This window comes from Sclerotinia sclerotiorum, genomic scaffold, assembly GCF_000146945.2.
Source record: "Sclerotinia sclerotiorum 1980 UF-70 scaffold_9 genomic scaffold, whole genome shotgun sequence".
NCBI lineage: Eukaryota > Fungi > Ascomycota > Leotiomycetes > Helotiales > Sclerotiniaceae > Sclerotinia > Sclerotinia sclerotiorum.
In genome coordinates this window covers 949,129-963,746 of record NW_001820827.1, presented here as the reverse complement: position 1 = coordinate 963,746, position 14,618 = coordinate 949,129, and the positions used below count along the sequence as shown (strand labels likewise).

Below are 14,618 nucleotides of genomic sequence, written 5' to 3'. Positions count from 1 at the left end.
ATCAAGAACAGAATGAATATATAGGTAGTTATCTGTTGTTCCTTCAGCTCCTGTGGTTGAGTGAATGTTATCGGGTTCCTGGAAAGTCCCTACCTAGTATGATGAACTCACGCTATAGAAGTACGGCCCACTAAAGGACTACTGAACTACTACTTTAGTGCCTCATCATCCGCTTTTGTTAGTAATTCATCCACAAAGCTTTCATGCTAAACCAATTACGTACAAGACAAAATATCATGTTAAGCAATTAGCTAAGCATTTAGTGGCCTTGCAAAAGAAATACCGGTCCTCCGACAATCACATGTGCAGATTCAATGAACCCACCAACCCACCAAGCCAAAGAGCAAAAAAATAAAGCATTTTGAGCAAAGAGCAAACAGGACAAAGTGGTGTACCCACAGTCATCACCACCAATTGCTGAGCGCATCATGGCTAATGAACCTCAATTGCATTCACCTTCAACAACTCAAAACCGAGAACCTTCAGTCGTGAATATAGGTACATATGGTAATGATCATGGTAATGGAACTGGTAACAGAAGTGGAGGTTTGGGCAGTTATCAGTCACGTAAGTAATCAAAGTCTCAGTTTTTCAATTTGATACTGACTCAATAGCAGACACGCGTGAGTTGACCGTCAACGACATTGCGGACATAGATGATCCGATAGAATTGTTGGAAAAACTTACAAACACAAAATGGGACTCTCGCAATCTGGAAACTCCTTCTTCTACACGCACAAGTGCACAATTCGCAAGCCTTTTAAACGCTGCCGAGATGGCTGGAGGGGTAGATGCTAGGCGATCAGGTACCCCATCGAGTAACAGTGGTAACGGACAAAGTACTCGAGGCTCGCCAGCAAGGACATCTTCAAAGCGTGGTAGGGATGAATCGGAAGATCGAGCAGAGGAAGGAGGGGAAATGTTTGGTTTCATAAATGCCAAAGCTAAACCAAGAAAAGTGCGCAAACTCACAGCGGAGGAAGAGGAAGAAGCTGCGAGAGAACGAGAAATATGGGGGTCGGAGCCTTCTGATGTTGATGATGATGAAGAGGCCGAGGACGAGGGTGAAGATTCGCAAGGCAAGTCCTCGGCAATTCCTGATCTCAATCCAAGAGCGCACGGCGTTCATTCAGCTGCTGCACTTTTCCGAAAAACATCTGCATCAGGCCGAAAATACACCAGTAAGTCTTTCGAGTATATTTATACAAAAAGGTGTCTAACCAGACCGTAGGACCAGCGATGTCGAAAGTTTTCACAAAATTGGAGTTAGCACCTGAAGATTTCATTACGCTCCAGGCTGCAGCCAAGGACTACATGCTAGATCCGAAACACCCAGATCGAAGCGCCTGTATTGGCACTAAAGAAAAAAGAGATAATGATTTGACGAAGCTGAAGCTCTATGCTTGCGTCAGGAATTTTCTTGCCGATGAGGGAGAGGGATGGGGGGAGAGACTTTTTGGTAGAAACTCCCCGAGTGGTGCTACAAGAAGATGGTTTTGGCCTGACATGCCAAACAAGTTAGTTTTGTGATTTGTAATTCTAATACTATCTTTGCTAATAATTATCTCCAGGATTATCTCTAGAATTACTCCTTTATTGCGTCGCATGGTTACCAATGAGAGACAGCGGTTATATGCCCTCAACCTTAGAAATCAAAAAAGGAAAGAAGAAGAGTTATATCAGTTACGCGCCGCATCCTTCAAAAACAGTCAAGCATCTCAATCCCCATTAATTGATCCTCAACTCACCTTACCCGATCAAAATATAGTCGATAAACCTATTGCAGACAATTCAGCCGCGAATATTGTAGCTGAGACGCAAACTGCCAAAGCACCAGAAGTTAGTGCTAAGCAGCCGGCACCACTTGAGTACCATATTAACATTATCCACAACGGCAAACGTATTAGGGACATGTTTACCTTGAATCCAACAAATTGTGTAGGCTTTGTAAGCTTTACTGCACATGTTGACGCAGCGATTAAGGCACCTTACAAGAAGACAGCTATGAAGGTGTTGGGCCCTAATGGCTTGGTCGAGGTCAGATCAGAGGCAACATATGCCATGGCTCTATTGTCAGTGAGAAAGACAGAATGGATGGATGGAGACGTCAAAATCATCGTAGAGACAACAAAGACCGAGTGATTGGGACAAATCTAGAGGTGCATAAGCGTAAAAAGGGACAGCGTGCTAAATGGAAGGGATTGTTTATGAAGTGCTTTTCATTTCACAGGTATACTCTTTATCTGTTTTCATTCTAGAGAAGCAAAGGACATCCTCCCTTCGCTTTCTTTTGATGGTCTGCCATTTATTGGTGTGAACCTCTGTGTATATACTGTAATAATTATAATAATACCTATCTGTGAATACCTAATTCATAGCTCTTATGCAGCTTATAGTACAATACAACACAACACAACACAATACTGCCAGATCTTTCAAATTGCACGAAATACTTTAGGTCACACAGCCTACTTGATTGAGAAGTCTTCTGGTGTGAATGCAAGTTCCAGACTTCGAAGCCGTGGACAATGGAACTAGAAGGTATAGGGATGATACCTAATCTACTCGAGAAACAACATGTAAACTAGGTATATACACCCTGCAAACGTACACACGAACATTATAATCATAGAAACCATCACAAAAATAAAAAACAGTCAAAGAGGGAGTTTTATGATATCTTATCTTTATATTAAACTAGACTAAGCAGGCATCTTGCGCTTGGCATCTAGAACTAACTACTCTCGAGTATGCAAGTATGTTTTCTTCTCCCCTCTTCCTCGTACACAAGAACTACATCTCTCCAATGTTCACACACACACACAGGCATTCCACTATCCCCGTATCCCAATCGTCAGGTGCCAATGCCAAAATACTAATACTTGTACTGTAATACAAGTATTTACCGTCTCCCACGCGAATACTACCATCCATCCATCCATCCAACCATCCATCCATCCAAATTGTATGCAGCCAGCCCCTGACCCACCATACCATCCCCATACCAATACAGTCCAATCCAATTCTCCAGTCCAGAAAACAAGGCAGATACACAAGCACGCGGCTAGCACAAACCAACAACACCACAGAAATACAAATACCTCAAGTAGGAAACAATAATGAAACAAAAATTCTCTCAATCCCATACATACGACCCTAACCCCATTTCCCATCCTTCTATAAGCTTTTTCTCCAGAAAGTCAAAATCCTAGCACCCGCAGTGCATACAGATTCAATCGAAAAAATACAAAAAGGAAAAAAAAAGAAAATTGGCACTAAGTGGCTGGGTAGGTAGATAGCGAGCTATGTGACCAAAACCAGCCAAAACAAATCCATCATATCGTAATACATAATCGCTCATGAACAAGAGATTGAGCGATGCAACCCCGTTTGCAACCCTTCATCTAAGTTCTCCTGGGTAAAAGTTCAAAAAGTTAAAAAAAAAATCCACCCCATCATAGCGCGTGGGATTGGATACCAGATGGTCCAATTCGCAAAACTACCAATAATGCAAGTGAAAGAAATGCGAACGCAAAAAATTGCTTGCACGAATAATGATACAGAAATCCACCCTCTTACTTTTCCATCTCTGAATGTAAATAAACAATTGAAACTTTTGTTTTCTTTTAATTTGATTTTGGAAGAAGAGAACATAGGAAATTCGAGTCGTGACAGCATAGCTCGTCATAGTGTGGTGCTCTGAAAGAGCGTGAGTGTTTGAGTAAGGAAAATTGCGGATGTGCAGGTGGTGGTAAAAATAATTTGGTACAGAAATGTACAATTACACAAAAATGTGTATAGTATATAAATCAATATTATACTTTAAAAAGCAGAATTTATTTTGAGGCAGTAGTGGGAGGGGCGGGAAAAAGATTGTAGCTTCCTCTGCGCTTGCCAGCCGCGGCCGCGGCGGTATTAGACAATGTGTTGGATCTTGATCTAGGCCCGACATCTTGGAAATTTCTGTCAGTGATGATAGGCGCAGAGACCTTTCGTCCGTGGTTGGAAATGAATGACTCGACCGAGGCAGGAGCATATAGCTCGCGAGAAAGAGCAGATCTCAGGCGTGGTCTAGCAGGAGGTGAATCGGTAAAGCTCTCAGCTACAGGGCTAAGGATGCTAGACGCTGCATCGGGAACAGCTGTAGAAATGGTGGGTGGAGGTGGAGCAAAATGGTTAGGGTTTTTGATTGACTTGCGTACGTGGTTGACCGGAAGATTCTGAAGCTCAGAAACTTCCGAAGATTGGTCGTCATCAAGTTTTAGGCTAGAAACTTTTGTTACGAGTTCCGGGTCAGATGTTGTCGTAGCGAGTGCTCCAAGTGTTCTGCTGTCACGTTTTGGGCGAAGAGAAGGGACAAGATCAGGCAAGGAGGATGCAGATCCAATACTTCTATGAGCTTTGCTCATGCTTCCTGCCTGGAAAATTAGGAGAGCCGAATCTTGACTGGATCGATTGTAGCGGCTACTAATAGTGCTGCTTCTGAGACTATTGTGTGAATAAACCGAGGACCGGTAAGAGGTGCTACTGGAAAGAGTTTCGTCTATTGGTGACGAAGGTTGGTCATAAGTATCCATGGGGTAAATAGACGCCGACGGGACGTTGTCATGGTGATATGTGTCAAACAAAGCATCTTGTTCGCTCTGTAGAGAATATTCATCCGAAGGAATGAGAAGAGTTGGGGAGAGATTGAACCCATCCGACTCTTTGAACGAAGATGCATGGGAATTGGGTCGCATGTGATTGGGGCGGAAGTAATCGGTTGGCGTAGGTAGAAATGATGATGCGCTCGACAAGTTTGACAGTGGAGAAAGTGCGGGAAGATCGAGAGGTGCAGGGACCAGTAAAGATGGACGGAATCGGCCAGGGGAAGCATGACGTTGGTTATCAAGATGCAAATCCATAGCGGGCTGTCCCACTTGGGCTATGACAGGTTTGTTCTGCTCAGATGTTTCCTCGGGTTGATAATCCCAATCTTCGCCAGCTTCATCCATGTAACAAAAATCGATCGCGTCTTCCCAAGAATCCGTGGTTAAGCTGAGCTTGGGTGAGTTGGGTCGTTTCAAAAATCTTGAGGTGTCAACAGAGCCAAGCCTTCCCAGAATCGGTGGCATATCCGGCATATGTGGAGCTTGCTCAAGTGCTCTCATCCTCAAACCTGGGACCGATTTTGAAAGTCGCAATTCACCATCTGTGCTCGACTCTCTCGATCGCGTCCTGCTCTGCTCATCCTCTTCGGGGACATCCGCAAGATCAACTCCAAAATTTCCATTTAATGGTGCAGACAAAGGCCATGCCTCCTCGCCGGGAGTCGTGACTGCATGGGACAGGTGCTTGGCAGATACGTCTGACTCCCTTCTATCCCATTTAGGTGGCGAAGGATGTGTCTGCGGAGTAAAATCAAACGGTGCTGATTCCTGGAGGTTGGCATTCAAAGATGGACCAAAATCAAGCGCGGTGGAGGGGTCGACATGGTTGAAGAAACTCGAGGCTGCTCTCGACGATGTTCGAGCGGGTGGATCAACCGTACAGCGAGGAGACTCAGGAGACCGTGATGGGCGTACAGGCACTGATCGAAGATTGTCATGTGACATGGAGTAATTAATAGGTCTCCATGGATTGTTTTGTGGTGGTGTTACAGACGCCCGATGTGCGGTTTGTCTTTGCGGGGTAACAGGACACGAAGGACTCTTGGGGCTCGTGGGACTTCTAGGCGCGTCAACATCGGGGGCATAGTCTATTGCTACCAAAGAGAAATTTTCAAACATGAGATCTCGAGCTCTAATACCCTTGAGATTCCCGCTCGTTGGAGCTTGAGATGCCCGTAAAGCCGAGAATTCGGAGACCAATTCCGTGGGAGGAATTTGCCTCAAGTCGGGTAGTTCATTTTGTTGGGTGTGTGTAATGTGTTGGAAGTTGTATGGTCCAGAGATGGTACTCTTTCGAGCGCGGTAACTGGTAGGTGGTGGACTGCGACTAGATGCATCGCCACGTTCCTTCTCTCCAGCACCACTCGCAAGCGATGTTGAAGATCCCCCCATTGAAGGATGATTGCGCCTAAACTTTTTACTGCTTCGGGAGAAGATCGTTTTTCCGAATAGGTTTATACTATCGGGTCTATCTTTCGCCGCCATACTACTGCCGTTTGATCTGCCAGAGGATTTTCGTTGCAATTCGATTCTGTTGGAGGAATCGAGACTGGATTGACGGGATCGGAAGGAGGAAGCTGAGGTGAATGAAGGGGTAGTCGATTTGGGGACAAAGGCCGAGCCCCTTCTCATCTGCTCAGTGTATGCGCGTATACCTTGAGGTGATGGGGGTCCATCAATGGCTGGCTCGAAGCTCTCGACCGGCGGGTACATGAAGTGTTTATCCGTTGGCGGGGCATTGTCTTTTCTAGACATCTTCCTCTTGGATAAGGGGCCGTTGTTATTGGGATGTGACGCTGAGCCCATGCCTGCAGATCCTAGACTGAACATATTGAATGATGAGTTGGACAGCTGTCAATGAACTCAATTGAAATTCTGTGGGGAGGATATATATCGAACAATGCGTCGACTACAAGGGAATCCCAACCCGATATGTTAAGAGAGATTGTGCTTATGCCTTCTGCTTCAGAAGACGCAATCATCGATCTGGGGCTGATGAGCAGGCTATATCGAGGCACGTTGCAGCCACGATGACGCCTTGTTGTTTCGGTGTTTGTCGATAAGAAAAAAGTTGAGGACTTTCAACAGTCAACAATGAGGGAACGTCCAACATAAAAGTGACGGGTTGAGGATATGGGACGACGCTCGGCTGGGGAGATACGGATCAGCATGTGCCACAAATAATATAGGCCTGTCAACAACAAGGGTTTCCCATTCAGGGTGTTTGTCAAGAAATATGGAGCCAGGAGCGTTTCTTCTTTAGCGATACAATCCAGCATCAAGGGTACTCTGCTCGGGATGTTGGAAAGACCGCGGAGGCAATATAAAGCCACGAGGAAACTAATGTATAATCCCCCATAGGACGTGGATACCAACACAATGCTCGCTCACCTTGGGTTGGAGATGTTGGTTTCAACACTTGGTATGCGAGGTATGATGTATATCTTATGTTGAGAGCTCTGCGTCCCCAGCTTTTTCCCGCCGTTGCGATTGGATGAGGTGTGAAGTTTAGGTAGAACAATATTGAATCGAGGTATATTCTTTCGGATCAATCCCCTTGGTGATGCATAATACCAAGGACGCCGATTTGTCTATTTTCATGCAATCACGGAGTTGTAAATTGCCCTGAAGAGTAAAAAGCGACCCGTATCTGCAGAATAATCAAGTATGATTGATCCAATAAGATGAAGAGATTGAAAATAATTAAATTGAAAATGGCCCAAAAGAGGAATTGGCAGACAATAAGAGAACAGGAAGATGGATCAAAGGGAAGGGATTGAATTGAATTGAATTGCTGGGAAGTGAAGGACTGCGAATACTTTGTTGCGTGTCAGCATGGACTGGCTATCGAGCTGTGCACCATGTATTGCTTGCACCGTAGCCACGAGTAGCCACGAGTAGCGACTGGCTGAACGACTGACCGATGCTGAACGATGCGACGATATGTTTTACTGCATCAATTATTGTTATTATTTTTTTTTTACCACTTTTAATCCATTTATTTTTTCACCTGATTCTTGACCACTCTAAAGGATCCCAATAGCTGGGAAGAACCCCATCCTTCTCTCGTAGGGGGTAGCCCTTGAACAGTGCCATGGCTGTATGAGACGAGGTGAACGAGGATTTTGATTGTAGGTTAAGGATTTGTGAGTGGGGATGAGTGATGATGGATGATGGATGATGGATGATGGGATGGATGATTGTGAAGGCTGTCAAGGTTGTCAAGTGTCAAGGTTGTAAAGTAAAGTACTCCGTAAAGTAGAGTAAAGTCAACTAAGTGGACGAGATTGGATCAGCCATGGAGTCATGGAGGGACAAAATCCTTGGACTTGTTGTGGTTCAATACTGTACGGAGGTACACAAGCAATTGATTGATATCTAATTGGTCGATTGTGAATAAATTCAATTGTTAATAAATCAAATAAATTAATAAGTAAATACAAGTTCGGAAGATCCCAAAGAGAGAAATAGAAATGATACCATGTCTACTACTACCTTGGTTCACGAATCACAATATATTTTCAATGAATTTTCAAGGTTGATTAGGTTAAGGTTTTCTATGAATTACTAGTAAGTTGTCCCTTTCCCCTGTACGGAGCAGAGTAATAAAGCCTTTTAAGCTTCCCAGCTCCATATCTTCCTAATTACCAATTACCAATTCCTGCACAACTAAGACTTATAAACACACAAGCAAACTTAATTCTATTCTCAATTCATAAATGAATCCTCTCAAGCTCTCACTCAGTAATCAAACTTTCAAGTGTTTATATAAGCTAAAGGAGATCATCTCATTTCATTAAATATATCACGGTGTCACCGAAGGAAGTCGAAATTTGCAAGCTAGCAACTTGTTTCCATTTCAATTGAAAATCTCCTTCCAGATATCAACGTCTCAATCAACAATGACAATGACAATGACAATGACAGTGCCAATGCCAAGGTTCTCATTTTGTGGAATCAATTGAATTCAATATTATCTTGAGGCTTGAGCAAAACATATTACTAATTGACATCCATCTTGCTAGAAATTAACACTTTCTATAAGGAGTAACTTTTCGGCACGGAAGGTACATCCGAAAACCTGACGCGTACGATATAACGCTTGCACGCTTGCTTCCGCACCTAACTTGCAAAATGTCTTGCACAAAACTCCACGATTCGTACTACTTTGCCAAAGTGGCTTCTCAGGAATCTCAGCAACTTCCCCGTCGGACGGCCAAGAGATAGCGGCTGAAGTCGTGGGTCAACGGCATATGGATGGATGGATGGACGGATGGATGTGGGCACCGACTGGAGTCAATTTTTGTATCTTTTGGGAACGAGAAGGCACCCATCCGTATCCAAAGTACCTTCGTACGCTTCGACTTTCCCTCTACGAGTAGTTCACGGTGCAACACAAACTTTTACGAGTACAGTACCTGCATACAAAAGAAAGCTTACCTACCGTTCCAGCTAGCCTTCAAGGCTTCATCATTTCTATCTTCAGCTCTCTGCCTGCATCATGTACAACTTATTGCCCTCAATTCGATGAATTCTTCCGAGATCCAACCGATTTCCTGGAAGACCTTGCATGAGTGGTCCAAAAGAAGCGAATCCGAGAAATATGTATGTCCTCTCCCCAGCGGTGTGTCTTTGTACATTTCATTACTTCCAAAAATGTAGCATCACAATATTTGGTCTCTGCATGACAGGCATGATAGACAGCAACAAATTCATATAATTCCCAGTCATTCCCAGGACAGCGGCTCATCCAATTTAAGCGCGTACTTTTCTGGTCAAATCATGGCTCAGGCATAATTTATATGCTTGAAAATTTGGAGATTGGGAGAGTTCTTGTGTGTTGGTTGGTTGCAAAATGGTTGCAAAAGGGCTTGAGAAAAGGGTTCCTGCAGGGGAAATGCATTTCTTACCACCTTCGAGAATAATTCTTGAGCTTTTTCTTGGCCTTTTTGTACACCACGAGCTTCAGGCAGCTATTTCATTATTGCAATATTGATTAATTGTCTATATGCTGCTTGCTTGCATATCTTGTCTATCCGTACCAAAGAATAATAAAGTACGTACATTATAACCCCCTGAAAATGATCTCCTGTGAAAAGCTCCGAATGGTCGATTTATTGTTACATGGAGGACCATGGAGGCCATGAAAATCTAGCGTGCTCCGTGGAGTCGTTGACCGGATCATCAAGACCATGTCTTGGGTTATTTCATACTCCCTGCTCATCTATCCTGTTCATCCGAAGTCTGAAAGAGTCTCGACAAAATAAGAAATCGATTAGATTACTGACTGATATCCTGCCGAAATACCCCCTACCCATCCAAACTTTAAAGTAGCTTACGACAATGATGTCCCCGGAAGCTTATCATCACAGTTTCATCCGTCCGCTGTACAGATCGGAATGCCGAACAAAGTGCAAAAGATCGACTTGGATTATTGTTTGCTTGAAGCTTATGAATTTAGAGTTCTTATTAGTTTGTCTTGTCAACGGTAATATTTCCACTTAGGCCTGTAAGACCGTTGGGCCTTTGACTAACTTTCCATAATGATTTTTCTAAAACTTCCCATTCGATCATGGCCGATTTTGTCCTCATGATCCTTAGGCTCCAACGGTTAGGGTTGCAACTAACAAGTTACAACGCTATTGTTCTCTTACACCATTGGCAAGAGCGGGAAAAGGTCTACGGGTCTTCTGCATGTTGAACCTAGGTCCCTGCAGGTGGTGTTATAGCTTGTTGTATTGAAACCTTGTCACGGTCATGGACAAGGGAGAGAGGGCGGTGGGGTACTCCGAGCCAGCCAAGCCAGCTGCTAATTATTGTAAAAGAAAGAGAAAAGAGAAGAAGAAAAAGTAAAAAAAGTAAACATGACAACTTTGACAAGGAAAGCAAAATCCTCCTCCCCATCATTCACACCGCGGTACAAGGAACTTCAATATCCTGAAGATCGCAGGGGAAAAGGTTAGATGCATTCATTACTATACCGAGATAACCAAAACCAAATAACATGTAAATCTTGTCGAACGAATGTGACGATGGACCTTGAAACTTTCCATACGTTGTTCGTGGGCTTTCTCGCGTTTCTTACTCTTTGAAGGTAGCACATGTACTCGAGTTCAAGTAGGTAAGGATTCTTGATATATATCAACAAAATGCATAATAACGGAGAGCAGAGCATGGTTACCACGTTACGACTGCTACGATGTATGACGGGATGGTATCTAGCATGCATTCATGCATTCATGCATTCGTTGATGAAAATTGGCAGCTAAGAAATTAATCAACAATAATAAGATTACCTAGTATGCTACACTTACACAGCACAATCAATCAATCAATCAATCAGCGCAGCAGCAGAAAATCATCCATCCATCCATCCATTCATCCATCGCTGCCTCGCGCCTCGCGGGGATGAAAAAGGACGGACGATGAGGAGAAGGTGGAGCGTGAAATAAATGTAATAGAGGGCCACAGGCAAACAAACCATCTTCCTTGAAGGAAGGCCCGGCTTACTGCAGCCATCGGCAGCTATCTTAAATAGTATAGTGTCGGGAATTTAGCTGCATCTAGGACCTTGGAAAGGCTAAGATTTCGGTCATCGGCGACCATGGATAGAAATAGCTGCGAAATGCCTGCGTGGTGCGGATACATAAATGCTAGCTAGGAGTGAGTGGTGTTGGTTGCATTTTACGGAGCTCATCTTTTCTTCTGCACTGAGCAGTGAGCAGTGAGCTGTGAGCACTCACTTCAATGGATATAATGTAGTTGAGAGTTTGAAAAGGGGAAATTGCTTGGTAGTATTTTTTATTTTATTTTATTGCTAGTGTGTTTGCTTGTGATGCGGATGATGATTTTTGATCCGCTTTTCGTTTTATGTCCTACTTTGAGAATAGGTCGAGGATGTAAGGTACCTATGTAAGGTACCTGCCTACTGGATTCTTTTCTATCTTATTACATGACTATACATGATAAGGCTGACTGGCTTGCTTTTTTTTTCGTCCAAAATAGTTTCGAGTTAAGGTAAGTTAGACAGGTAAGCTTTCTTTTATAATGTAACATGATGTTATTTCTAGATCTTTGAATTTAAGACTTTTCGTTTCTTTTATCTTTTTTGGGATTTTTTGATTTTTTTTTTTTAAAAAAAAAAGTCTATAGAATTTTAATTCTCTACATGTACTCGAGTATCTGTCATACTATTTATTATTCCCCTGTGAAAAGAGTCTCCCAGAAGCAAACAGAAAGACACATTATGAAATAACCCTTGATCATAATCCACTAAACAGATGAGGATTAACCAGTCTATTAGCCCAACCTATCATACCCTACCGCCCCGCAAAAAAAGTAACATGACTGAAAAATGTACCATCGTTCGGAATACAAAGTGCAGTTTATCCACCGGAAGGACAGCCATTGCACAGACATTGATGAAGGCGCAGACGCAGATATGCAGTAAAACTGCAAAGTGACTTGATACCTACCTCATTTCATCACATGCAGTCACTAAAGTCTAGATGCCTCAGATCTTACCCTTTCAAAATATCCTCGGTAGGTTTTTTTAATCCACTATCATTGAATTCCTTGGGTTTTTCGTAAAAATGTACCGAGTATTCCTATTCCTACTCTCGGAATGCGGTGGATTTTTCTAGGCTATGTTAGTTACCAGCTTCCGCTACGAGAGTAGGATCCATAATATATACTACTATTACTACTGCAATTGCAGCACGCATAGCCCCCAAAGGTGCGATGATCTCATGCTGAAAATCACATGTAGCTGAGAATAGAACATTCTGTTTCTTTATATTTTGCTCTTGTACGGAGTATTGTACTCGTATCCACGCAGGATCCACGAGTTCGTTTCAGGGCTTTCAGTGTTACGTGTTGGTATGGATGGATCTACAATATAGTTTCCTAAGCATCGCATATATCTCGATTCTTTCATCGTTCCTCTTGAATGCGTGCGAGTTTTTTATATTCGGTCTCGATGGTTTGAAAGGGCGAATGCTTGGTTTGGAACAAATAACTTTTTGAGTTTTTGGATTTTTTCAATCTCCGATTTCCCACCCCTCAGGTTTTTTTTTTCTCCAAGAACTTTTCAATCTGATTCGGATAACAAGAAAGGGAAAAGTAAAGCGTGCCGTCTTTGATCTCTGACCGACCTTCCTGAGATCGTGATTCACCCCATCACTCATATTCTGTTTTGTTCCGTTCACATAGATAAGAAAAGAAGTCTCCTATCCTATTTCACTGACCGCTAAATGGGAGAAGACAAAGAAAAGCATCTGCCTACACATCTGTACTCTTGCTTAAGCGCCCGGATGCTATTCCCCCACGAATGCATGTTGACATCTGCAACAATATTTTACAAGTCTCACCGTATATCCTCTCGTCATATGTAGAAAGTCGAGCTCGAGCAAACAGCTTATGCAAGGTACCGGTAAGCTACTTTGTTCAATCTATCAAGAACTTCCCTGTCCTCAGATCACTGCCGAATCTCCACACTATGTTATCGAGGGCGTTTCGTCATTCACTCAAAGTGTTACACGTATGTATACATGCGGAAAGGAAAATACGCTGCTTTCTTATTTCCATAGGGCGGAGGAGTTCATCTGATGAACAAGGAATGATAAAATTCAAGCATCCAAGCGGATTTTCAGATGAGGCAATCGGTGAAGATTTAAGTTCGAGAGAGTTTTCGAGAATGGGGATATTGATCATGGGGGTACTGTGAATGGTGATATCAACGTACATCGTTATTCCATTTTGATATTGGAGTGATGATCTCTTCAAATGGGCCCTGTGGTATGACTCTATGAGGCTCGCGGATCATGGTTTATATCCTAGATGCCGGTCAAAGTCTATTTCTTGATGCATTCTTTACTCCGTCCGTAGTGTTCTCCCGCAAATAATGCTATGATGTGCATTGGGGTACGAATCTCATTTGTCATTCATATCTTTAGTCTATGAAATGCATAAGATGAATAATAAATCTTAGGCATCTATTAGTCAAAGCCACAAATCAGATCAAATCAATAGTTCCACCCAGACGTTAAAGTCCCTCCGTCCGGGACAGAATTCCGTCCCAAGAGCACATTCCAGACTCCATCAGTTGGGATCTCGATGTACTCTTATCTCCGATTTTGATTCCCTATATCTCAGCCTGGTATAGATGAATTCACTCTATACGAAAGTATATTAGATCACTATGTCACATACCACCATTCATATAGCTAAGAAGGGGTACGTCTTCATCCTTACCCACTCATACGAAATATTTAGCTGGGCATGAGATTAATCCCAATCAGAATGTCTTAAAATATTGTCCTCTAGACCTTTTCATTTTCACGAGGCGAGAAAAGTCAAATATTTCTCTCACAAGGAAAACGGAGAATAAATATATATCTTTATTCCGATGCAATAATGAGCGATATTTCTTATAAATAACGTTTCCGTTTCATATCGCCGTGGCCGCCGCGATTGATTTTTGTTTTTCTCTCGTCTTCGAAATTCGTTTCGTTTTGTTTCGTTTCGTTTCGTTTCATAATTTTTCCGCCCGTCGGCTTTTCCGATGCAGGTACCCACTGCCTGCGTATCTGTCACATCATGTCAATCAATCCCCAAGCATGCGCCATATTTATGCAAACTGCAGTTCATCCCAAAATTTAAATTCTTTATCTAGTACGTAGTACGTACTGATTAGTACAGGTATTAGGTAGTTAGTGCATACCAGGCACATTCATCTAGAACAAAAGATTTTGGTACTAATATTTTAAACTTCAGAACGGCACTTGGCGTTTCTTGAATGAGATGAGATGAACGAACGAAAGAACGAAACGAAACGAACAGACGCCAATAAACGTGCATGCAGGTAAAGTGAGACATGGCTATACGTACTGAAGAAAGAGACAAAGTACCGGTGCTCGGGCCGCGAGGTTTCGGCGCCACCGTGGTTTTGTGGATTTTTGGAATTTGGTG

The 14,618-nt window shown here is 43.0% G+C and overlaps 5 protein-coding genes across 5 annotated transcripts; 3 read left to right on the top strand and 2 right to left on the bottom strand.

The window, feature by feature from the left end:
* Positions 1–428: 428 nt before the first annotated feature.
* SS1G_07301 (hypothetical protein) lies at positions 429–2,142 on the top strand (the record flags this gene model as incomplete). The annotated part of the gene is made up of 4 exons (XM_001591805.1): positions 429–567; positions 615–1,181; positions 1,232–1,517; positions 1,584–2,142. The coding sequence occupies 4 exons, from the start codon at positions 429–431 to the stop codon at positions 2,140–2,142; spliced, it is 1,551 nt and encodes a 516-aa protein (XP_001591855.1).
* A 1,694-nt stretch (positions 2,143–3,836) lies between these two features.
* Positions 3,837–6,479, bottom strand: SS1G_07300 (hypothetical protein; the record flags this gene model as incomplete). The annotated part of the gene is made up of 1 exon (XM_001591804.1): positions 3,837–6,479. The coding sequence occupies one exon, from the start codon at positions 6,477–6,479 to the stop codon at positions 3,837–3,839; it is 2,643 nt and encodes an 880-aa protein (XP_001591854.1).
* A 2,304-nt stretch (positions 6,480–8,783) lies between these two features.
* SS1G_07299 (predicted protein) lies at positions 8,784–9,446 on the top strand (the record flags this gene model as incomplete). The annotated part of the gene is made up of 3 exons (XM_001591803.1): positions 8,784–8,856; positions 9,106–9,254; positions 9,312–9,446. The coding sequence occupies 3 exons, from the start codon at positions 8,784–8,786 to the stop codon at positions 9,444–9,446; spliced, it is 357 nt and encodes a 118-aa protein (XP_001591853.1).
* A 2,557-nt stretch (positions 9,447–12,003) lies between these two features.
* SS1G_07298 (predicted protein) lies at positions 12,004–13,374 on the top strand (the record flags this gene model as incomplete). Its single annotated transcript, XM_001591802.1, has 5 exons — positions 12,004–12,095; positions 12,367–12,384; positions 12,912–13,080; positions 13,125–13,188; positions 13,238–13,374. 5 exons carry the CDS (start codon positions 12,004–12,006, stop codon positions 13,372–13,374), a joined length of 480 nt encoding a protein of 159 aa, XP_001591852.1.
* Positions 13,375–14,077: 703 nt separating this feature from the next.
* SS1G_07297 (predicted protein) lies at positions 14,078–14,525 on the bottom strand (the record flags this gene model as incomplete). Its single annotated transcript, XM_001591801.1, has 2 exons — positions 14,078–14,228; positions 14,371–14,525. The coding sequence occupies 2 exons, from the start codon at positions 14,523–14,525 to the stop codon at positions 14,078–14,080; spliced, it is 306 nt and encodes a 101-aa protein (XP_001591851.1).
* Between the last annotated feature and the right edge of the window lie 93 nt (positions 14,526–14,618).